Source organism: Gambusia affinis, linkage group LG04 (assembly GCF_019740435.1).
Source record: "Gambusia affinis linkage group LG04, SWU_Gaff_1.0, whole genome shotgun sequence".
Lineage (NCBI taxonomy): Eukaryota > Metazoa > Chordata > Actinopteri > Cyprinodontiformes > Poeciliidae > Gambusia > Gambusia affinis.
This window is the reverse complement of record NC_057871.1, coordinates 3,002,550-3,025,614: the sequence shown is the minus strand read 5'-3', so window position 1 is coordinate 3,025,614 and position 23,065 is coordinate 3,002,550. Positions and strand designations below refer to the sequence as shown.

Here is a 23,065-nt window from a genome sequence, read left to right as displayed (position 1 = left end):
TTTGTGTGTGTGTTTTTTTGTTTTGCATAAAATAAGGTTGAGCTTAAGCTTCAGAGATCAAGAGGCAGATGAAGAAAAAAATTTTTTTGGGAAATGAAATTCTATAGAATGCTGTACAAAGTTCGATTTAAAAATAAAGTGTTTAAAATTATGGAAAACGAAAGAAAAAAATGTTTTCCAACAGTGTCAGAGTTATGACAGCGTATTAAGACCATGGTAGATAAGAGGGTGGAGAGAAAAAAATTACCACTATGATTGGAGAGTCTTACTGCTGTATGCGCTGTTCAACGTCTGAGTTTCAACTTTTGAAACTCAAATTCCCATGGTATTTTTCAAGAAAAATTTTGATTTTAAATTCTCAACTTCTCAAGAAATTTAAAAAAGAAATGTCAAAAATTTCTGATCTTCCATCAGAAAGAAACTTCATACTTTTTCTAAAAAAAGTTTTGGACAGAAATGTAATTTTTTCCCCCTCTACAATGATAAACCATTCTACAAAACATGTTTCAGGAAAATAAAGATTTGTTACTGTAATCCATTAAAAAACAGCCATGTACTCCAACAGAAACCTTTCCAATATATTTTATTTCAAACCGTGGCTTGAACAGAGCGCTTTCTGTAGATTTCAGACAAATCACATCCTCTGTAAGCACAATAAAAGGTGCAGAAAAGTCAAGAGCTGCACAAACCTTTGCATAGGACTAAAGTCTGTAGGAAAACCAGCCTGAACGGAGGAAATGACGACGTGTTGAACGTGAGAACATGCAGCGCGGAGCTCCAGCCGAGGGATGCAGCGTCAGCAGAACAGCTTCAGGCGCTTCATAGGTAAACCCAGAGACTCTTTTACATCACAACTTTTCTGATTCAAGTTATTGCTGAGCGGATCAAGTGGCTATACTTTGAGATTGTTAAGATATGCAAGACGACTCCACTCACTTCACACAAAGAGGTCAGACCTCAGGAATAAATAGGACATCAGAGCAAGCTCTAGAACAAATTTATATACATATTTATATATGCCAAGGATTTAATATGCATATGTCATTAAAATATGTATTTATTCAATTAGCAGCAAATTAGCTGCTGCTAACCTATAATACAGTAGCTAGTAATCACATGTACTAATGCTAAGATTTGATTATTTTTCCATTATGTGACATTTTTGGGAAATACTTCAAAGTTGCCTTGATTCTTGCGCTCCAGTTAAAACATGAAGTAATTTTTTTTTTAATCCTCAAAATTACTGGAAACTGGAACAAAAATATCGAGTTCATTCATCACTGCAACGCATGAGAGCGAGTCGTCGCTGGAAACTGTTTCACCCAACAACATGCACACAGACAACAACCAGGGACTAAAAGTCAGCTTCATGTCCTTACGTAAAGAAGGCAGCGCCGTTAAATGCGGGTTAAAATGCGTCGGATGAGCGATGAGCGGCCAGAGACTCCTTTCTTTTCCCCAGAAGGAAATCCTGCTGTTCGGACTTTAAAGGATCAGCGTGACTGTCGCCCTCCCAAAGGTCAGGGCTTTTTTTTTTACATTTGATTCAAAGTCCTGTTTGCACATATTTATACATGTTCATCAAAATATAAAAACACTCTATTTCATAAATTAAAACAACAGAAACAAATATAGTGTCTCAAGGTGAGTCTTTAGAGGTGAAAAATAGAATTTAAGGAATAGAAAATAAACGACTTTGAAAAAGGAAACAAAAAGAAATTCAGAAAAAAAACCCTCAACTGGTACTGATTCTGCTGATCTCACTCTGGAAATACAATAAATTTTATTATTTTTGATATACTTTCTAGTGCAAATATCCTAACACACATGAAATAAGACAAAACTAACTTACAGATAACATTTTAGAAAGATATAGGAGCTTATTTCAAGTCAATATTTCTTAATATTGCAGAAAAGTTTCTGGTTGGACGGTTAAAATCTAATTGAAAGTCCTGAGGAGCCAAAATTACCTTTTTTCTCCCCAATTAAAAAAGCAAAATTAACATTACTGCAAATTTTTTATCTGCACAACAATAAATGAAATGTGTAAAATTTAGATAAAAACAGACACTAATGTTAGGTTTGCCTTAATGTTTACGCTGATTTAACTTGTTTAGACAATTATTTTCTGTTTTGTCGACCTATAAAATGTTTTGGGTTTTTACCCCTGCAGGCAATAAAAAAAATTAACTTTCTTCTAGAGCATTTGCTGTGATTATACAAATATAATGGAAAGGTGTGCCCAGGTTTCTGAGTACAAACAAATAAAAGAAAACTGTAAGTAGTTATAAACTTGCCTTGCTACAAAAAGTGCGCATCTATGCACCAGAACCAGATCTGTACTATTCTTGAACTTCAATTATGGCCAAACAAAATTATTCCAAGGACCAGAAATGGCCCACGGGCCGCACTTTGGACACACCTGCATTATAACGTGAAAAAAATGTCATAAGTAAATTTATCTAGAACTTTTCAATCAATATTAAGGAATTATTGATTTAAAACAAGCTCCTATATCTTTCTGACAGGTTACTAGTAACTTAGTTTTGTCTTTTTCCAGTGAACTCAGACATTTCCACTAGAAACTAGACAAAAACTACTTGGTAAGATTTTGTGGTTTTTTGCAAATTTCAGGAAGCAATCTCTTTATTTGAACGGCTTATTTCCAAATATCAACGTCGGCTGATCAAACCCTCATAGTTTCAAACATTTTCCAGCTGTAAAACCGATATAAAAACATCATTTATACAGATAGACCTTTGTAGATTTAAGATACTAATCAACATGGAGTGCATCCGGCATCCTCCTGCTGATACTCGCGTTAAAGTGCGTGAAAGCCCCCGGAGGAGCGGCGCCGCCTCAGACCAGGCTGAAGCCCTCGTACTGCTCCACAGCCTGAGTCAGGCGGCGGCGCAGCGTCTCTTTGGTCTGGTAGCGCGGCATGTCCAGCAGGTTGTAGCAGGTGTGAGCCACGGGCAGGTAGTGTTCCTCCGCCGTGGTGGACTGGATGACGATGCGGAGGCTCTCCATGCCGTGGATGGGGATGCGGTCGCTTCCCGTCAGGAACACTGGAAGAGGAGAACGACGCTTCGATTCAACACCAACAGATCCAAAACATATTATTGAACGAGCAGAATTATGTGTTGTAATGCCATTTTATAGCTACTGTAAATAAAGTAACTACGTTACCTTTAGTAGTTATACATCAAATATCACTTGAAAGAAATTCAAATTTGTAATTTATCGCCTTAAATTGAGTCTCTGTCTCTCCTGTTCTTTCTGAAACTCCGCCTTCAGGAAGTCATCACAACATGGCTCCTCTATTAACCCTTGAATAATGTTTTAACCAGCATTGCTCTGAGATCTTTAATGAGCTCAGCAGTTCCACCAGGTGTTTGCTAATTCATGCTGGCTAGTCTGAAGGGGCAGCGGAGAGCTGCTCTGTAAGACAGAAGCTTTGAAACTTGGTAATTGAAGCTCTGAGGAGGAGCTGTGCCTCAAAGGCGGGGCTAGATCCACCCAGGCGTTTTCCACAGCTATATGGTTGCCATAGAGATTAATGGATTTTTCAAACATGTATAAAAGAATCAAGGAAACACTTCTGGAATAAATTTATAACAAAAAGTAAATCTCAAAAAAGGCGGTTTTACATGACTTTAAGATCTACAGTGGAGGTTGTTTCTGTCTAAAAATTATATTTAGGGTGTTTTCACACCGGAGAGCTGGGAAATTGCTAAATTTATTATATTTTCCTCGGCTGCAGTTCACTTCCACACTGCATTGTATAAAACAGAGCAAACTTTTGAAAAACCTGTTCCCCTCCTAGCCTGTGGGGGCGCTGGTTTCATTTCTGTAATTGCTGATTTTTCTCTTACGTTTGTTTTGTAGATTACTGTTTTTTTTTTCTTCTGTTTTCTGCAATTGCAAATTAAACTGCAAAAATAGCCAAAAGGTCTACAGTGAAATCATTTTAAAAAAGGTTATAAGGTGTTTTATCTGAAAAGGCACATTCATACAAAAACATCAACATGGGATGAAACAAAAAGTCTGCAGTCGTGTATTTATATCCTCCAGCAGCCATCCAGCATGAACCAATGAAATATTTAAATGCTTACACAAGAACTGCTTCTTCTTCTCCAGCGGGAATTCGTGGAAAACCTCCCAGAAAAGCCGGACTGTCGGGTGAGTGGCAGTATACTCCCCTTTGTAAACGGTGTTCTGTAAAGAGACAGGAGAAGAAGAAGAAGAAAATGTTTCACTTCGTATTCATGGAAACTTGAATGCATCATGTAAGATTCTCTCCTCAGTCAGAAGACGAGAGTGAGGTTTCTTCCTCCTTCCTATGATCCAGATCAGACGTTTTTTACCTTTAAGCTGAGCAGCTGCTTTCCATTTCAGGTCCTAAAGGTCGCAAGGTCAAAACGTCTCATTTACTACAATGAGTTATGATCAGTAACCAGCTCCAACACAACAATCCCATTATGCATCTTTATACTCTTGGTCAGAAATCAGACGTCAAAGACTGACGACAAACCTGATGGAGCTGCACCAATGTGCTGCCACTACAAGCAGCTGCAACAGCAGAATAAATAAAACCATAATAATCTGTACAGGACTGATGTCGCCACAACTTTTAGATTAACCCGGAAATTCAGAAATTTTGCACATGCCCACAACGTTGGAGGGCAAAGAGACGATTCTTTTACCTGCCCTCCGTAGAGTCTGTTGAAGTCAAGCTAGCAAAACTTACCTACTTCCCACTTCCTTGCTATTTTTTTAAAATTAAAACTTTTTCCTGAGATGTGAAAGGTGATGCCCTTGGACATTGTTATCTAGTTGTCATAGTGTTGACAATTAGTAGAAAAGGACTAGCTCTCTTTTTATTTTATATATCATACATGCATATAAGAGTTATAGCATTATGTTGAAAGCTTGACAGCTAAAACTAATGGTAGTCATCGTCAGCGAGGGCGGGATCTTATGCGCATGATGTCACATTGATACGTATCTATAGCCATTAGAAATACTTTTTTTAGTTGCTTTAATTTAAAAAACTGTCAGATTTCACCCATAAAATGCTCCAATGTAAATCAAATGTCAATAACGTATAGAAGTGAATCACTTCCACCTGGATCTAAAACCAAACTGGGTTTTGTTTCTAATTTTAAAGATGAATCTGGGTCAGACCTGAACCAGTCAGCAGACGTGTTCAGGCCGTCTTACTGACTGTTACGACTGGCGTCGTAAAGTTAATTATGCAAACATAAGTGTGCAGGTGCCCGTCCCTGATTGGCTCCCAGAAGACGCCAGAGACGTCCAATTGGTGGCTCCCGGAGGTGACGGATGTAAAAGCTGCAGATGTGAACTTCCTGCCATCCATCCTCAGTTCATCTCAACCAGCCAACAGTTTGTCTGTTCACACCTTGTAAAGTTCTTGGAGTTTGTGGGAATGATCTGACATTTATGTTTCCTTAGTTTTCTCATGTTTTTCTTCATTAGGGAGGTAAGTTTTTGTCATTTGGTTTATTTACTTTCAATTAGGTAAGTTGGTTAATATTCAGATAGTTTCCATTTGTTTGTTGTTTTCGGCATTAAAGCGCATGCTCCACTTCTTGTAACATCTCAATCAAAAAATACATCATAACATTATAAAATGATCAACTTTGTGCGCGTCGGCTGTTTGGGATCTGAAAAGGATGGATCTTTCATGTGATCTGGACGGGTCGTGACACTGACCTTTTCCATCTCCTCCCAGTTGTAATTGTTGTTCCCGACCACCATGGCCATCAGCTCAGAGGGCTGGAACAGCGACAGGATCTCCCCGCCGCACACTTTCAGGAAGCCGGCAGAGAAGGCCGAGTACTGTTCGCTCACCGAGTCGGAGAACACGTAGCGCAGGTAGGCCTCCACAAACTCCTTCCTGAAACACAATCATGGCGAGTCGTTCAGCTGCCTGAAACATCTGCATCCTCAAACATCAGCTTCACAGGAACAGAGCGTTTGCAAACCGTAACCGCTCTGTTCCTCTGTCTGCATCTGGGTGTTCATAGTTTTCTGCAGAAGAACACGAGTTCATTAATAATAAGCTCAAGGTGAAGCTGTTTACATCTGAGTGGCGTTCCATAAGCAGATTAAATCTGTAATCTGTTAGACTGAAACACTGCATTAAATTCAATGTTTACCTGCGACTCTCTAAACTCAAACCGTAGGACCTCAGAGTAAAAGGGCCAGACTAAGATTAAGAGAATAAAGTCAGATTAGCAGACTAACAATGCAAAATTACCAGAAATTGTAAAATTTTAAGAAAAAAAATGGTTTTTATGAGAAAAAAACCTTTGAGTTATTAAGATCTGACCGTTCTCATAATATTACTACTTTATTTTGGTAAGTACATAAATACGGTGGTTTGATTCTTCTAAATAGACACAGTCATTGGAAAGACCTAATACCAATAATAATATGATAATATGACTGTTGTCACATTAGTTCAACTTGATTCTTGTATTATTTTAATTCTATTCTTGAAATATTGCGAATATTCTCACAATATGATGACTCTGTTCTTGTATTATTGCCACTGTCTTGCATTATAACCAATATTCTCACATTATTTTGACTGTAGTGGTTTTATTCAGACTTCTCAAATTATTCTGGTTATCCTCGCAATATTACAACTGTATTTTTGTATTATTACTATTTCTCTTGGATTATTTTGACTCTATTGTCCTTATTCCTACTGTTCTCACGTTATTATGACAACCCTTATATTATTATGACTAGTCTTGTAATAATATTTTTATAATTTCAAAAACCAACATTCTTAGTCTGCCCATTGTGAAAGTAGCAACAGTTTGAGTAGAAATGACAGAGAGAAGTGGACCTTTCACTTCTGAATGACATAAAACTAAATAAAATAAAGTTTTGGAGTGGCCTAGCCAAAGTCCAATTCTGTGTTATGACATCATTCATACTGAATATGAGGGAATTATTTTTCCCACAGATGATCCAGGTTGGTAATAAATAAAAAAATTTAGAAGTTCTTTTTGTATTTACTCAGGTTATTTTTCTCCAAAAGTAAGATTAGTTTTATCAGAAACATTTAAATCTGTAAAAAAAAAAAAACTAAAAAAACCCCACATGAAGAAATCAACAACATTTTTACAGAGCTATTACTTCTTAAACCTGAAAAGCTTTAGTTAACGTCTCCTTCTGTTCAAACATATAAAAAAGTCTCTCACAGAGACTCAGGGATATTTTTGAAGAGGTCACAGCGACCGTAACATTCGATTCAATTGTTCCTGAGTTTAACACTCAGAGGCTTCACATCAGAGGAGAAAATGTCACTGTGACCCATCAGAGACGAAAAAGTAATGTTTTCATTTGACTGCATTGGAGATAACTTTAAAAGAAATATTAGATCTTCTAATTTTAAAACTGACTGAATAAAAATTGTTATTTTTTTGTTAGGGAATGTTTATGGCTCTGGCTGGACTAAGAACAAAAAGGTATTTCTGAGAACTGAAAGCAAAAGCATGCAGGTTCCAGATGGACCATATGGCCTGTTTGGACTGAAATATTAATATTTATTTATTAATTAAGCTCTCAGTTAGCAGAGTTAGGAAACCTGTTGTTTTTGTCCACAGCGATGCTCTCTCCTCCAGGAACCAGCTCCTTGATTTCTGTCATCCCGTAGTTTTCCCTGGTGATCTACGATGGAAAACAACACTGATTCATCATCAATGAATTTGAGAATACTCTGACCTACACAGAACCCGTATAGTGATTTAGAGGTAATATGTAATCATAAAATAAAAGGGAGGTAATGATCGATCCCTGAGGAACACCACAACTAAGTTAAGCTACTAAGAGTGTCAACAATTGTCTGTGGCAGCAGCAACAAACCCAAACATGTTCTCTGACCCACAGAACTGAATCAGCCATCACAAAAACAAGAAAGAAAGTGATTCCCTTGTCTAAAGAAATCTTAAATCTGTATTTGATGCATTCATGCTCAGATGCCTACATGCATAAATACATATAATGCATCTATAAATGACTTCTTTCACCGAAGTATTTTGTTGTGTAAATGTAGCATATTTGTCACATTTTAATTGAAAACTTACAAATTGACTGTTGCAAAATCAAAGACAACAGTATTTTACACAACAGGGAGAAATTAAAAAAAACATAATTATTCTTTATCCGATACTAAAACATTTATGAGAAGTTACACACAGCAAAGCTGAGAAGAAACGTCTCTTCTACGTCTCCTCCTTCATAGTCTAGAAGTTGCTGAAGACTCCTGGAAAACAGAAAAATGGTTATTAAGGACAAAAAAAAGAAAACAAACAGTCCATGAAAGATATAAATAACAATTTAACATGTAGATGATTATAACCAACAGCAGCAAACAGGATATAACGCAGAGGGAGTGTGCTCTTTAGTTTTCCTGCGAGCAACATGTAGGAGATTTATTTCCAAAACACAGGAAACACAGACAGAGGTCAAACAGTCTGACGACAAAGAGGCTAATTAGCGAAATGGGACGGATGTTTATTCCTATTGAGATGACGTCATCATGAGCAGGAACTGCAGCCACTGTGCCGCATTGATTCTGGAACATTTCCACCATCTACGTCCTCCAAAATGGCGTAAAATGGCGTTTCTGTGGCGCTGGAGGCTGTGCAGGCCTTCTCCACGCAGATAACATCAAAATCAATAGTTATATGAGGAGAATTAGGCTCAACAGAAACACAGACATCAGTCCTCCCAGAGCAATATCCACTTCCTTACTGTAATACAAATAAAGAAATGAATGTACGCATCTGTGACAGGGTTTTATTTTAACAATATTTTATATGTGAAGTTTGTCAAAATGTATTTTTTCTTTGAATTTATTTTCTTTAGTCAAGAAGTTGCTTTATTGGTGTATCAAGTTCTGCTAAGCTGCTCTTGACAGTTGGTGGTTACCATAGCAACCACCAACTGTCAGCTCCTCCCCCTTTTTTCTGTTGCCGTTGGTAACTGTGGTATGTATTGGGATCAGCTCTGCGTTTTTCTTTACAAGTATTATATTTTAACATACATGTTAGATAAATGTAGTCATATACAGTGAGTCATGGGAAATTTTGTAATGTTTTGTATGTTTATATCTGGTTTTATATTGTGCATTTTAGCTATATTTAATTTTACAACTGTCAAATCATTTTAATTTTCATTATGAAAATCATGTTCTCAAAGGGCTGATTGTTCCAGAATATATTGATAAAACCTATTAAACTGTTAAAATAGTAATAAAGTAATTCTTAAAAGAAAATAATATTGAGCATATTATCAAACTGATCAGTTTGCAATTGTTTTTGTTATTTTTTGCAATAAAAATCACAGAATTTGTGGTGCTAACTTAGAAGTATTTGCATTTCTGGATAACAGTAGATGTAATGTTTTGATAAATTTTGCAAAAAATGTGGGGATCTCTGGGTTTTGTGTAAATTTTCAAAATATCAGAGACAAAAACAGCAAAAAGATAAAAAATTGCTTTAATATTTACCACACATCTGTTATCTGAAAGGCTCTATTCATGTGTTTCTGTGGAGTCTAGATGGCCACATTTGAGTTTGACTCGCGTGTAACAAACCGTTTACAGCGGGAGTTGTGTCTCGGTTTGAAGCATAAAAAGTGGAGCGAACCTGGCTTCTGTTGGAGAGAGCTCTTTGAAATCGTCCAGTGAAGGCGACACGTCCAGCAGCTTCTTATAGAGCGCCAGAGGAAAGTGCAGATCCACCACAGTGGAGTTATAGATGGCCAGACCGCAGACGATCCCGATCAGATGAAACCAGTTCTGCTCCACAAAACACTGGGAATGCAAACACATTTACACTGAAGCTCACAGATTTGTTTTCAGCTGAACGAATGTGAGAAAAACAAAACATCTGGAAACTTTCTCTTATTTCACATTATCAGATTTGAAATGTTTTTCTTTTTCCATATTTCTGCCTGAACACTTGCTAACCTGTCAGAATTGATTTAAATTTAAATCACCATAAATGACTGTTTATCGTCTATGGTGATAAAGTTCTTCTGATAATAATTCTGATTTATAGTTGTCATAATAAATTCCCGTTAAAAAACAAAAAACAGCTGCCGTAAGGTCAGGATTGTTAGTTATTATGTTTCCCACCGTTTGTTCAATGAAAGCATCAAAAAAATTGTAAACATAATTCAATATTAGGTTGGGATACATGGGCTTAAAAGTTTCGTTACGTTATTTTGTGGTACTATTGTGATAAAATATAAAAGTGACGATATTAACTATTTATTGCTCCTTATTTTTAGGTAACCGTACGGCTGTTACTGCGTGTTACAGCAATTACAGCACCTAAAAATTAACCAAAAAATGAAAAAAAAAAAACCAAAACTAATACAAACCAAACAATATTTGACTAATAATAACTGTAAAAACTAACTGAATTAGACAAACAGAAAAACAAAATGAAATAAAACTACAATGAAAACCTAAAACTATTATAAACTATGAATCCTGTAGATCATTTCACGTAACAACAAAAGTTTAAAGTCTAAAAACGAATTCAACTTTATTCTGTCCACTCGAGCCACCTGGCATTGTTGTAACGCGATAATAAAAACGTGAATTATAGCAGAAATGGCGGAGTGCGACTAACCCACCCAGCCGTGATAAACCTTCTGCTGTCATTTTAACCTAAAGTCTAATCAATGTTTGGATTTGTGTAAAATCAGGTTGATTCCTGCTTACTTTGTCAGAGAACCACAGCAGGTTGGAGTCTTTATAATGGGTGAACATCCCATAAACAGGATCCAGAAGCTCCTTTAGCAGCAGCAGGAAGAACTCTTTAGTCACGCCGCCTGCGTCTACGGCTTCCTCGCCATCAAAGATCACCTGGAGGGAGCAGAGAGTGAAAGAAAGTGCATGTAGAAAGGGTTCCTACACACTTTCTATGTCATAATTCAAGACTTCAATTTTCAGTTTTCTCTCTAAACAAGTAAAGCTTTAAAAGTTTGGAACATTGTGGAAAAAGTTAAATTTTTGTCTCTGCAGGAAATGACTCTTGTACAGATTCATTAGAATTAAATACTTCAAGCGTTTATTTCTTGTAATTTTTTTTTAAACATTATTTTTATTTTCTTTTGTTACATAATACAGAACAAAAAAAGAACATACAATACAATCTGTATGAGTTTCACTTTCTGAAATGAATTGACAAAAACTACTGGACTTTTCCATGATATTCTAATTTCTGAAGCTGTACTTGTCCTTTGGGAAAACACAGAAGTAAATAAGGAATGATCAAAATGAAGACTGGATGGACTGGGATGACAGGAAGCAACTTTTAAACAATCAAATGTTGAACAAAGTCTGCTAAAAAGGAACATTTTACAAACTTACTCCCATATTTTGATACCACTGAGATGCAAGAATCAGGGATCTGCTCACCTTGAGGGGCTTCTTGAGATCCACGTCAGAGTACATGGTGAGCTCCCGCAGCGTGTCACTGACTAAATGGTTCCTGCGCACATGCAGCACCAGATATGGGTTCCTAGCAAGGTGGGGCTCCAGTGTGAGCAGCATGAAGACGTTGTGCAGGTTTGCACCGCTGACGGCCATCTTGGCAAAAAAAAAAAAAGAGATGAATAATTAGAACAGCAGATTGGAAAACAGACCTGCACTAAAGTATTAAGTTGTTTTTTCTCATTTAATTTCAAAGCAGATAAAGATTCTTTCTCCTAACTAATTTTCTTCGTTTTATACAAACCTGTAAGAGTGTGACTATAAAGGCTGAGTTATGGATACGTTTTAGAGGTTTGCAGTGAAACTGATGTGAGCGTATACATATTAATGAACAAAGAACAGCATGAGGTGTGTGTGCATTTACATCTCAAACTGGCTCAATGTGTGTTCAGACAACGCTTGGCTCTGTGTGTGTTAACAAACTAATGTAAATGAAACATCAACCAGCAAAGCAATTTGCATCTTTTGAATTACAGTTTGGTGGCCACACAAATCCATCCAAGGGCCAAAAATGGCCCACGAGCCACACTTTGGAGACCCCTGGATTAAGTATTGTCAGTAACGTCTTCCATTTCCAAATTCCTGTCAACTTTTAAGATTTAACACAAAACCACGTACTGCCCTAGCAGCCCTAGCTTAGCAAGTTTTCTGGGAGACAATCTGTCATAAAAATATCTGATTATTTGGTGGTTTAAAACTTTTGCACAGACTTAAGAGGCTCCTACCTGCATTTGCAGTTCAGCATCTGTTTGCAGCATTGTCGTCTTGGCTTGGGCGTTCAGGATGAACGGGAAGGCACAGAGGTTCACTGAGGGAAAGTCGTTCTGCTGGGATCGCAACACTCACAGCGTTACAAACCCAGCATGAACACGACAGATTTAAAGTTTTTAATGTTCCAAATCAAAATACCTGTGAGGGGGAGGAGTCCATTTTCTAGGAATCAAAGTAAAACGGGACAGAAAAATGTCAGGATTATGCATACTTTGCGAATAATCGGCATCAGACAACACGGCAAAGAGACGCTGCGCTTACAATCTCAGCTTTAGTCAGAAACCATTTGAGGTAGTCCTCCTGGATGTCCACCAGGCTGCTGATGTCTGGGATGTAAAAGCGGCTGTACTCCACGTGATTCGCCCTTAAGTTTACCTGGCAACACAAAACGGGTCTGGGCCTCAGAGCGGTAAAACATTTTCTCCTCAGCTCGGGCCGAACGTAGGACAATAAATCAACAGCAATTTACAATCACAAAAGACATACGATCAATATCAATAGATAGAATATTCCTATATACTTTTAGATGATCATATTGTATTATAGCTTTATTACCAGATAATAAAATTCTTCATTACATCTCCTCTTTTGATTGTAAGAAAATATGTAACATTTTGTCAATCACATAAAATTTGATCTTATTCAAATATTTCTTATGGTTTGCAGCAGAAACTTTTCTATTTGTTCAACTTGTATTTATATTTTCAAAATGAAAAACAGAACACATAAATTATGATGAAAAATTAAAGCTTAAAATTTTTTGGACTGATTTTTTGTCCCTCATCAGTCGATCCGTACCTTGTGGAGTTTCTCCAGCAGCTGCAGCGTCGCCAGGAAGTAGTTATCGTAGAAGACGGGCACCAGGATCGTCTTGCCGCCCGTCAGCATGAACACAACGATGCGTTTGTACATGTCGACCATTCTGGTGAAGAAGCTGCCGTCCATAAAGCACCACCAGTTATCTACGGGAAGAAAAGATGACCAAAAAACAGGAACACACTTCAGCTTTGGCCGTTAAAGTCAAACGACTTCACAGATCACCCTAAAAGAAATTTGGGATTATTTGGTCGCAGTGAGTGCCTGGAAATATGATACCCAATACTTTGCTGGGGTTGGCGTCTAGCCGGAGAATAGCCATTGCCAGGGGAATAGTGAGGCGGATGTAGTTCTTGGAGTCCTGCAGGGCGGGGTACTCGGACAAGATGAGGTAGATCCTCATGGCCTCAACGTCTGGCGGCGAGCGGGGTAGCTGGGGGATCAGCAGGCTCTCAAAACTCTTGGAGGCCTAAAAATCATACATTTATTACTTTAAATTTATAAATCAGACTTTAAAAAAGCTGCAGAGGGAACAAGAAACACTTAAGGCAGCAGGACTTTAATGGTTCTGGACTTTTGCCTCTTACCACTGATTGCAAAGTCATCTTAACATCATTCAAACAATCCCCAACCTACAATTACTGAACCATAACCGGCAGTGATGAGTCAGAGCTGCCGTTTCTTTTTTAAGAGCGTCGGCAGAACTTGATGTACTTCCAAAAACAAACTCTAATACACATCCAGAGGAACCGCTACCCTGGGAATGATGCGTTACATGGAAATGGTTCTTCTCCAGCCTCCAGGAGGGAAACAGGAAAACTTCCACCTCCAGAAATCACTCACTGAAACATTAATGGATGCACAAGCTTCGTAGCAGCTGAAACAACTAATCGGATCAATTGATTATTGAAATAATCTTCAACTCAACAAGTAACTGATTAACTGTTAACTGGAGTGGACGGACTCAGAATAAGGCAAATTACTGTAACAACATATTCAGAGCAGTAATAAAGCCAAAACTGTACAAACAAATATACATTTTGCATTTAAGGTTAACGTAAATGTAAACTTTAATAGGCAAAAAAATATTGAAAGTAATTAAATCTTTTAAATACAAGCTTACAATAGCCGGTGCAGATAATTAAATATCTATTTAATTATTTCATGATTCCTGAAGTGAATAATTTTATCTGTCAAACATTCAACTAAACATTTATTTCTTTTATTGTACATTTAATTCATAACTTTATTATGTATTTGTGTAACTTTGTTCCTTTTGGCCCTCCATAACATTTAGACACTGTTAAGTTGAAAAAAATGCTCTGGGTATTTCCTTGTCAAGGGAATTATTTTCTTGTAAATTAGTCGACTTCTTAATTAAAATTCTGCTTTTATACAAACCAAACAACCTCAGTGACTTTTTAGGGTGACATCATCACCAGATAATCAAACTGAGATCAATGTGATCCAACAGAAAAACAGATACTTCTTATCATTTGAAGCTGCATGTTGATTTGTGGTTCATTACCTGTTCCAGGAGTCCAGAGAAGGCCGGTTTACTGAGAACCTCAAACAGCGTTCTGACCGAGTTGAGATCGATACCCGGGATCTTTGGGTTGGTCTTGAAGTGAGTGTCATCACTGCGAAGACAAAAACATAAATAACTGATACCACAGTAATTCAGAAGCAATTTTTCAACAAAAAGCTGTTGAAAGTATAAACAAAAGGATGTAATTTAATATATTTGTCACCTGAGATTTAAGGTCCCTAAGTGTTACTGCAGTTAGATTTTTTAATTCTTAATAAATATAATAAAATAAAAAGCAACCTAAACTTTCTACTTGACAGTGGAGATGCTGTTTACAGTAAAAACCTTCAAAACGCCTTCAGAGTACAGGTTGAATTTATCCTCAACACATCAGATGTCAACCTGTTGAGACCAAACACAAAGCAGATGCAGCAACAGCAGCAAACCGAGTCGGACCAACGAGCCACGACTTAACGGCTCTGTTTAACGAGAGCAGGTCAGGCTGCCAAATGCCTCAAAAAGGCTGTTTTTCTCCACAACGTCACTCTAATAATGTAGTTTTCAACATATTGTAGATATAAAAAAGGAGGATTAAGTTTGTGCCAAAATATTTAGAAATTTGGATATTCTATCTATGAAATTTTCTAGAAAAAAAACTTTTAAATTTCTCAGTTTCAATGTAAAACAAAATTCCACTTTTGAAACTCCAAAGTTTTTCTTAAAAATTCCTGAGATTAATCTAAAAAGTTTTAACTGTTCAAGCTAAGAAATTTCCACCTTTATTCAGAAAAGTTTTGAGATTAACCTAAAATCTTTGAGTTTCTTTTCATGCAAATTTTTACTATTGAAGCTCAGAAACCTTTTTGGTTTTTTTAGAAAATTTCTGAGATTGATCTCAAAATTTCTGAGTTTGATCTTGCAAATTTTCCAATTGTGAACTCAGAAATTTCCATGTTTTTTCTAAAAAGATTCTCAGATTAATTTCTAAATTTCTTTGGTTTTTGGCAAAAATTTACTCCCTTTTTCTAAGTACAATGGCCTTATTAAACCATCACAGTAATAGGACTTTTTTAAAATAAGGAGTGAATTAAAAGTGCAAGGTGAAAAATTGGGCAAACTTTTAAACTAATACAATAATAAGAAGGCTGAAGGCTTTCTCTTATAGTGCTATCTGAAGCTCTACTCTCCTGATAATACCATAATGTATTCTTTTCCTCACAATTTTGATTTTCCAAAACTTTGCAAATAACCTTCAGAAAGTTGAGTGATGTACCAACTACCAAAGACTGAGTATTAATAATAAAATTATTAAAGAAAGCAAATTTTGTGAAATAATTAAGTGTAGACGAGCCAGAGGTGAGAAGCAACCGGCTGGTGTCCATCTTTTCTAAACCAGCAGAGAAAGCCGACCCGTAATCCCTGCAGAGTATTATTGGCCTCATGAACCCGCAGAGGTCTGCTTTCCACCCTGCTGACCTGCTGAGCTCTTTCCCAGAACCTGATAAGTAAACTGCTGATAGGTCAGCCTTAGAGAACCATGACCTCTACTCAGGTTCACAGAGAAGGAGGAGCACAAATCATCCTCGAACTAAACCAGATAACATCTTTCCTCAACTACATTCTCACTTTTCTTTGCTGAATAAGGTTCTGTAAGATGAGTAAAAGTATGCAGTGTTCAGTGCAACGACTGAACATTATTGTTTACACATAATAAGAAGATGTGCATTGACCGCAGTGATCTGTGGGGAAGCAGAACATAGCGTTTCAGGTTCTAATTTAGCTTGCAACACAGAAACATTCAGGACAAATAACTCTCACACCTAAGGGCAACGTAGAGACTAATAAACCTAAAAGTCATGGTCTGAGACTGACTGCATTTGTGCACCCACAAGATTCTTCACTAACCGTATTTGTAAGGAAACACAGCTCTGTCCATGTTAAAGTAATAATGTAGTTTTTATCTATCAGTTTAAAAGGATTTTGCAGCAGTAAACAAGTGGAAGGAGCTATTATATATTTGCAATCATACACCTCCTAAAAACATAACAGACTTTAATTAGGACACTTAGAAAAAAGTAAAGTGAGTAAAGTGGTGAAGAACAGCAGAGAATACCAACCGATTGAGCCCAATCTAAAAGCTACTTTTATACAAATAAAGAAACAGCAACAAAACTAATCTCTGTTTAATTTAAGATAAAACAACTTGAGTTTGGAATAAATACTTTGTCAGTTTAGTAACTAACATTTAATTCTTCCAACATGGACAAGAAACTGGATGGAACACCTCAGCATAAAAACTTTCAACTGCAAATAAAAGTATTTGCTTTTTAATTTATCTGATGTAGAACCGTTGAGTTTTATATAAACATCAAGAAAATCTGTTCCGAATTTAACTCTATTCTCTTCTTGTTGTTCAAGAAGAGAACATTCTGTAAGATTCTGTAAGAATCCAGAAATTATGAAGATGTTCAGAAGTTTCATGTGCAGTAAAGTGAAGCGAGTGTTTGTCTTTTATAAAAGGTGGTAAACTGAGTCGCCTTGTTCCAGATAAAGTTTGTTTACCTTTGGTCCAGGAAGCTGGCGTTCCAACAGGCTGTGGAGGAGAGCTGGATCACAATGTCACTGCAGAAACAGACAAACGTGCTTTTTTAAACGATGTGCACAAAAAAAACTCTAAAATTTAGTCAAATCACAAATAAAATGTTTCGTTTTTTTTATAGGGAGATTTGCAACCTTTACAACCTAAGGATTCATTTTTATTCTCTGGCCATCCAAAAACAACTCACTTACTGTCGTAAATGTCAAACAACTTTTTGGGAAAGGAAAATAAATAAATATAAGAGATCTTCTAATTTCAGATAAATGTCTACTATCAGACATTTGTTGTCATTTTAAAGAACCACCATTTATTTCTATTTTTAGGATTTAAAATAAAGATGAATATAACATTCAGCAAAAAGAAAATAGCAAGAGTAACCTGACAGAGAAAGTCACTGTGAACTAAGATGAACTATGAACTAACTCTGCAAAAGAGCTTTAACTGCCACTGCTTTTGATAGTCATGCTTTTATTATTTTATGCCTTGGTGTTTTAAAAACTAAAATCTATTTCTCTGGTTGAATTCAAATGTTGATACTTGTAAACAATGCTGCTATACAGACAAAGACTGTAGATCTCAACAAGTTTTTTTATTCTAAATCTAGTTACAGATTATTATTTCTGAGATGGAAAGTTACATAAAAAATAAAAATAAAAAAAGCACATAAATTCCAACATAAACACATGAAAAACAGATCTAAAGAACGCATTGTTTGCACTTAACGTCCTTTTTTGTGGAATCTGAATGCAAACATTGCAGGAATAAACTTAAAAAATGCTAAACATCCCTTTCTCATTAAATAAGTTGGCTGCACTTTTCAGAATTTTTCAAGCAGTCAGCCGTTCGTGTTCCCACTTACTTTGCAACAGCAGAGTCTGTGTTGTACATCATTTTTAATCTCCATGAGTTTAACTGTTCGTAGTTGATTGGGGCGAGGCTTCTACTGACATTAACCACTCTGAAGTCCTCTGTGGCAGCAGAACTCTGCCGAGAAGAACAAGAAGAAAAACTGTATTAAACACAAAAACAGGAAAACAGGAGCCTGATGAGCTCTAACCAGGTAAATATCTGATAATTTCTTCAAAGAACATACTGCATAGTTTACGCAAATGACAAAGTTAAATCATAGACAGTACTACCACCTTGTGGTGAAACACTGAACATAATAATGTTCATTGAGGAAAAGCTGACCCTCTCCTGTCTGAAAAGCTGAAATAGGATGCATCTAAACTTGGATATAAAAACATTGTCTTATTTCAGGACCAACATACATTTTTTCAATGTTTTTGAGAGCTGTCAAGAAATGTATTACCATGTTTATACATAATGGAGTGAAATATTCATGGCCTCAAATACAAACAGAAACCAGACTGTCTTGTCTGCACAGAAAAATAAAGTTACCAACATACTGGTAATACAGTATGTTGTAAGTTCATCATGGAATTCATTAAATTGTGTGAGTAAATAAACAAAATAAACTGAAAGTCTTCTGCTTTAGTTCTTTAAAAAAATGTCTGCCAAAATCTGCAGATTATTTTATTAAATCAAATTAATAACCAGCCAAATTTCTCCTATGTGTGATTTTATCCAGAATAATTAGTTAAAAAGTTGTTTTTTTCAAATCACACAGAGTAAAATATTAACTGATTATTTATAGAAAACATCACTGCTGTTATGTTCTACACGGCTCAATAATACAAAATATTCTTTGGGCCCAGTTGTTGAGGGAAAGGTTGGTGCCGACACCTGAATAAAAACAAGCTAGAACTGAAATTCAAACATTTCCTTTTTCCGAATGAGAATATTCATCACAAACGATCATTTGCGCTTTTAAATGCCTGGATAGGACACCGGACTGCTGGATCTCCAACTGTCTGTTCTCAGATGTTTCTTCTGACTTTATTCTCCCCACTGGACAAACTGCGATTTATATCTTAATCTTTTGAGCTTATATTTGAGCAACAAAAAGTATAAACATCTTGAAACATGCCTTTTATGCTACACAGCATTGAACCAACTCACAGTATCAATAATTATTTTTTTTGAAGAAATAGGTTTTAGGAGAAAATGGCATACCTGTTCGTTGGAGTACAATAAGAAACTGTGGTCTCCTCCACATATGATTTTTACAACTGTGTATTGCTTTGAATCTGATGGAAAAAAGAAACAAAAGAGAAACTTAACATTTGATAAGAGTGATTCAAACTACCAAAATGAACCAAAATTAAATCTGACGAGTTTCTTTAAAGGTTTGTCCATTAAAAAAATTTTTTTTTTTTAGTCCCAAATCTTCCAGAAGTCATTCTTTGCGAACAATGTGATATTTTTGGTCACTTTCAGAGAAATCAAACAGACAAAGGGAGGCTTTGTTTGTGTAGTAACAATTTCCTCAAAACGACAGACTGTTTAGCCATCAGTTAGGAAATCTGTCTTTGTAAACAACCCATAATCAGAAAAACCAAGGTGAAAGCAAATCAGAGAAGTCAGAGTTTCCATTCAACCTGAATGTTAAAAAATAAAAACTTGTTGAAATAAATGCTTTTCCAGCTACTTTAAAGGCCTTCAGAAAACCTAGAGAACTATTAAAACAACTTAAGAGATTCTTGTAAAACTATTTGTTTGGAAGGAAAATATACTGCAAAGAAATCAGGAACAAATCCAGACTTAAAGTCTTTGCAAAAGAAAAAGACAAGAAGAGGATTTTCCCTCCACTTGCCTCGTCGCTATGGCAACCATCCGTAAGCATTCGACAGAGCAGTTTGTCTGAGAAAAGAGACGAACCTCGTGTTTTCTCACCTCTTCTCTGCAGGTTTCCAGTCAGGAAGCTGGACTTGACGGGAAACGGGCTTCTTGAATCCCCCAGGATTCCCGTTCCCAGCTGGCCGTGGCTGTTGCAGCCAAATGCATAAACCATGCTGGACGACGGGACTAAGGCCAGAGTGTGGTGCCTGAACAAAAAACATTTAAATATCAGCTTCAATATTCAGAAAAATAAAAATAAAGTCCCCTATGAGGTAAAGCAGTTGAAACGCTTTACATCTTAATAGAATGCTAGTAAAACCACTGTGATTACTAATGTAAATTATCATTACAAATAATGGTGCAACGATATTAAAATTTTGGCAAATATCAAAATCCAATGTTAGAACATCCATACTTGTAATAATAAATTACCAAGCCCTGTCCAAATATAAAATCACAAATAACTAGATGGAAAACTACTTGTTACTTCTGGTCTTTGTTTGTTATTATTCATTTCTGCTCTGGAATCAACAATGTTTGCTTATTTGTTTGTTTATCGCAAGACATCTTAACCAATATTAACACATTATCACACTTTTTTTTAAATGTGCTGCCCTAAACATAAGTAGAAATCTATAAAAGCTTATAGGAGATATTTCACTATAATTTAAAAAAAATCTAAAGTTAAACACGTATAATGACAATATAATCTGAACAGCTTACAGTCTGGTTTTTGTGTCTGGTGGCAACAGATTTACACTCATAACTGATGAAAACCCTGAAGTGGTTTTAAACTGACAGTACCTGCCACAGGCGATCTGGGAAACCTCAGTGCCCATCAGCTCCAGAACTCGCCTCGGTAGAAGCTCATTGTTGGTGGAGCCGTGACCCAGCTGACCCCATGAGCCGTCGCCAAACGTAAACAGCCCTCCGTCCTGCCAAGAACAGAATGAACAGATTTTTTTTATTACTGTTTAAAAAACACAAAAATCTTGAACTAGACTATTTAGTCAAAGTCTGTTTCTGAGCTTTAAAGGTTAGTGGGAGGGAGGGAAGGATGGACAAACAGATGAGATAGTTGGAGTGATGAATGGTTGGATGAAAGGGCCAATGAATGTGAGGTTGGATGGATGGATGGATGGTTTAGACAAAGTATTTCATTTTCGCCATTTCTCTTTCTTCTTTCATTTGTGAAACATTCGAGTTTCTTGAGATCTGAGGGATTTTATACCTTTGTGAGGGCTGCGGTGTGCTCATCTCCACAGCTAATATAAACGACTTTTTGTGATCTCAGAAACTTGATGTGACACGGGACGGCTCGATCTGGAGAAACGGCACAGTTGAGAAAAGTTAGCAGACAGCAGAGAAGAAAATCAAAGGAAGAGAAAACTGATTGTCCATCTTAGCTTCAGGACCAAAAATACTCCACTGTTTAGATCACTGTTTTTATCAACGGCTTTTTGTAACCAGCTGATTAATACCTTGTTTGTCATTCAGTCCAAGTTGCCCCGCCCGGTTTTTGCCCCATCCAAAGACGGCTCCTGAAAGGGAGAGGGCAAAACTGTGGTCTCCTCCAGCAGTTATCTGAGCCAGAGGAATCCCTGCCAAGGACTTCAGGGGATGAGGCGTCAGTTTGCTTGGCTCTCCTTTACCCAGACCCAACTGGCCGCTGGTGTTCTGACCCCAAGTGAAGAGCTGACCATCTGAGGGGGAAAACACAACAATTTTATCAATGTAAACATTAAGGCAGGACTTTAACACATTCATTTTCATTAGTTACGTAGATATGTGCAAATGTTCCAGCCGGAACTTTTTTGTTTGCGTGTTTCTGGTACTCCAGGAAATCGGACGCACAAGCGACAACTGCTAAAAGCAGCGATGGACAACAAAGCCGTTTCGCTTGGCCCACTGGGAGTTCATTTCTGCTTCTAAAAACAATCTGATTGGATGCTGGAAAAGGCTATTGTTGTGTTCAGGTTGTGCTAAAAAGAGTTAGCCGAGTGAAGCGACTCAAGCCTAAAAGAGCATCTCAATGCTAAACATCTAGCAGCAGCGCATGTTTAGCGCATGGACGCTATTGCTAATGTGGATGCTATTGCTAATGTGGATGCTATTGCTAACGTTAGCGTCTACAGTCCACATTTCTAAAGAAGTTCCTTTGCACCATTCTGATGGATAAACAACCTAAATTACAGATTCAAAACATTAAATATTCTTGTTTTTCCAGCTCATATGTCTTATTAAATTATTAAATGGTTTAGCAGTAGAAAGAACCTTTGAATTAAAAATGTTGCTTATTTTGTCAATATAGGGCTTAGATTAAAATGTGATTAATTGCAATTAATAAATTACACAACCTGCAATTAATTCAATTAAATTTTTTATTAAGTTCTACTATTAGAAAACATTAAAACAACTAATTTATACAGTTATGGTGCAAGAAAACATATACTCTACTTTATATAGTATCATAAAAATAATGTAGCTTTTACTAGTTACTAAAGTTTTCAGTGTCCAAAAACACCAAATACCAAACCTTTTCATTCCTGAACTGCTCTAAAGCTTCCACCTCATTTATGCTAAGGCCTGGGCTTTGAGTGGGCCATTACCAAAACATTAATTCTTGTCTTTTTCAGCCATTTTGTTGTGGATTTGCAGTGCTTTGACAACTTTAGATGTTTTTGGAGATATGCAGTTTGAATTTCTGGTCAGATTCAAATCCCAACATTACACCATGTCAATCTCTCTCTTTGTCGATGATACCATCAATAATTTGGAAATTACTCTGACATTAGGGCAAATGTGCTAAAAATAAAATTTGGGAGGTAATTTGACAACAAGCAGTAATAATATGCAGGCTTTGCTGCTATGGAGACACATTTTTTCCCACCTCTAGAAAGTGCGATACAGTGCTGGTTCCCACACATCACTTGGGAGATGCTGTGGTCACAAAGCCTTTTGACCAACCTGGAACAAACAAGGACAAAAATACAATTCATATCTTTTGCTTCATATCTGTTTTGTAACAGTGAAAATAAAGACAAGTGAAAGGATGTCAGTA

General features: G+C 36.6%; 1 protein-coding gene across 3 annotated transcripts in view; it reads right to left on the bottom strand.

The window, feature by feature from the left end:
• Nucleotides 1-566: 566 nt before the first annotated feature.
• The window catches only part of herc3 (HECT and RLD domain containing E3 ubiquitin protein ligase 3), a 28,766-nt gene continuing 6,267 nt past the window's right edge, over nucleotides 567-23,065 (bottom strand). For 2 of the 3 annotated variants that reach the window (XM_044113398.1, XM_044113400.1), the window contains 22 exons: nucleotides 22,895-22,971; nucleotides 21,486-21,707; nucleotides 21,236-21,327; nucleotides 20,809-20,939; nucleotides 20,059-20,210; nucleotides 19,339-19,412; nucleotides 18,122-18,246; nucleotides 17,226-17,285; nucleotides 14,664-14,775; nucleotides 13,415-13,604; nucleotides 13,118-13,281; nucleotides 12,581-12,694; nucleotides 12,458-12,481; nucleotides 12,274-12,375; nucleotides 11,474-11,644; nucleotides 10,775-10,918; nucleotides 9,690-9,856; nucleotides 8,236-8,302; nucleotides 7,625-7,707; nucleotides 5,737-5,920; nucleotides 4,116-4,218; nucleotides 567-3,068 (listed from right to left, as the gene is read on the bottom strand). In XM_044113398.1, the coding sequence (XP_043969333.1) occupies nucleotides 2,860-3,068; nucleotides 4,116-4,218; nucleotides 5,737-5,920; nucleotides 7,625-7,707; nucleotides 8,236-8,302; nucleotides 9,690-9,856; nucleotides 10,775-10,918; nucleotides 11,474-11,644; nucleotides 12,274-12,375; nucleotides 12,458-12,481; nucleotides 12,581-12,694; nucleotides 13,118-13,281; nucleotides 13,415-13,604; nucleotides 14,664-14,775; nucleotides 17,226-17,285; nucleotides 18,122-18,246; nucleotides 19,339-19,412; nucleotides 20,059-20,210; nucleotides 20,809-20,939; nucleotides 21,236-21,327; nucleotides 21,486-21,707; nucleotides 22,895-22,971 (2,767 nt within the window). In that variant the 3' untranslated portion in view covers nucleotides 567-2,859. The remainder of the gene's footprint in view (nucleotides 3,069-4,115; nucleotides 4,219-5,736; nucleotides 5,921-7,624; nucleotides 7,708-8,235; nucleotides 8,303-9,689; nucleotides 9,857-10,774; nucleotides 10,919-11,473; nucleotides 11,645-12,273; nucleotides 12,376-12,457; nucleotides 12,482-12,580; nucleotides 12,695-13,117; nucleotides 13,282-13,414; nucleotides 13,605-14,663; nucleotides 14,776-17,225; nucleotides 17,286-18,121; nucleotides 18,247-19,338; nucleotides 19,413-20,058; nucleotides 20,211-20,808; nucleotides 20,940-21,235; nucleotides 21,328-21,485; nucleotides 21,708-22,894; nucleotides 22,972-23,065) is intronic. The other variant, XM_044113399.1, reaches the window with a different exon arrangement.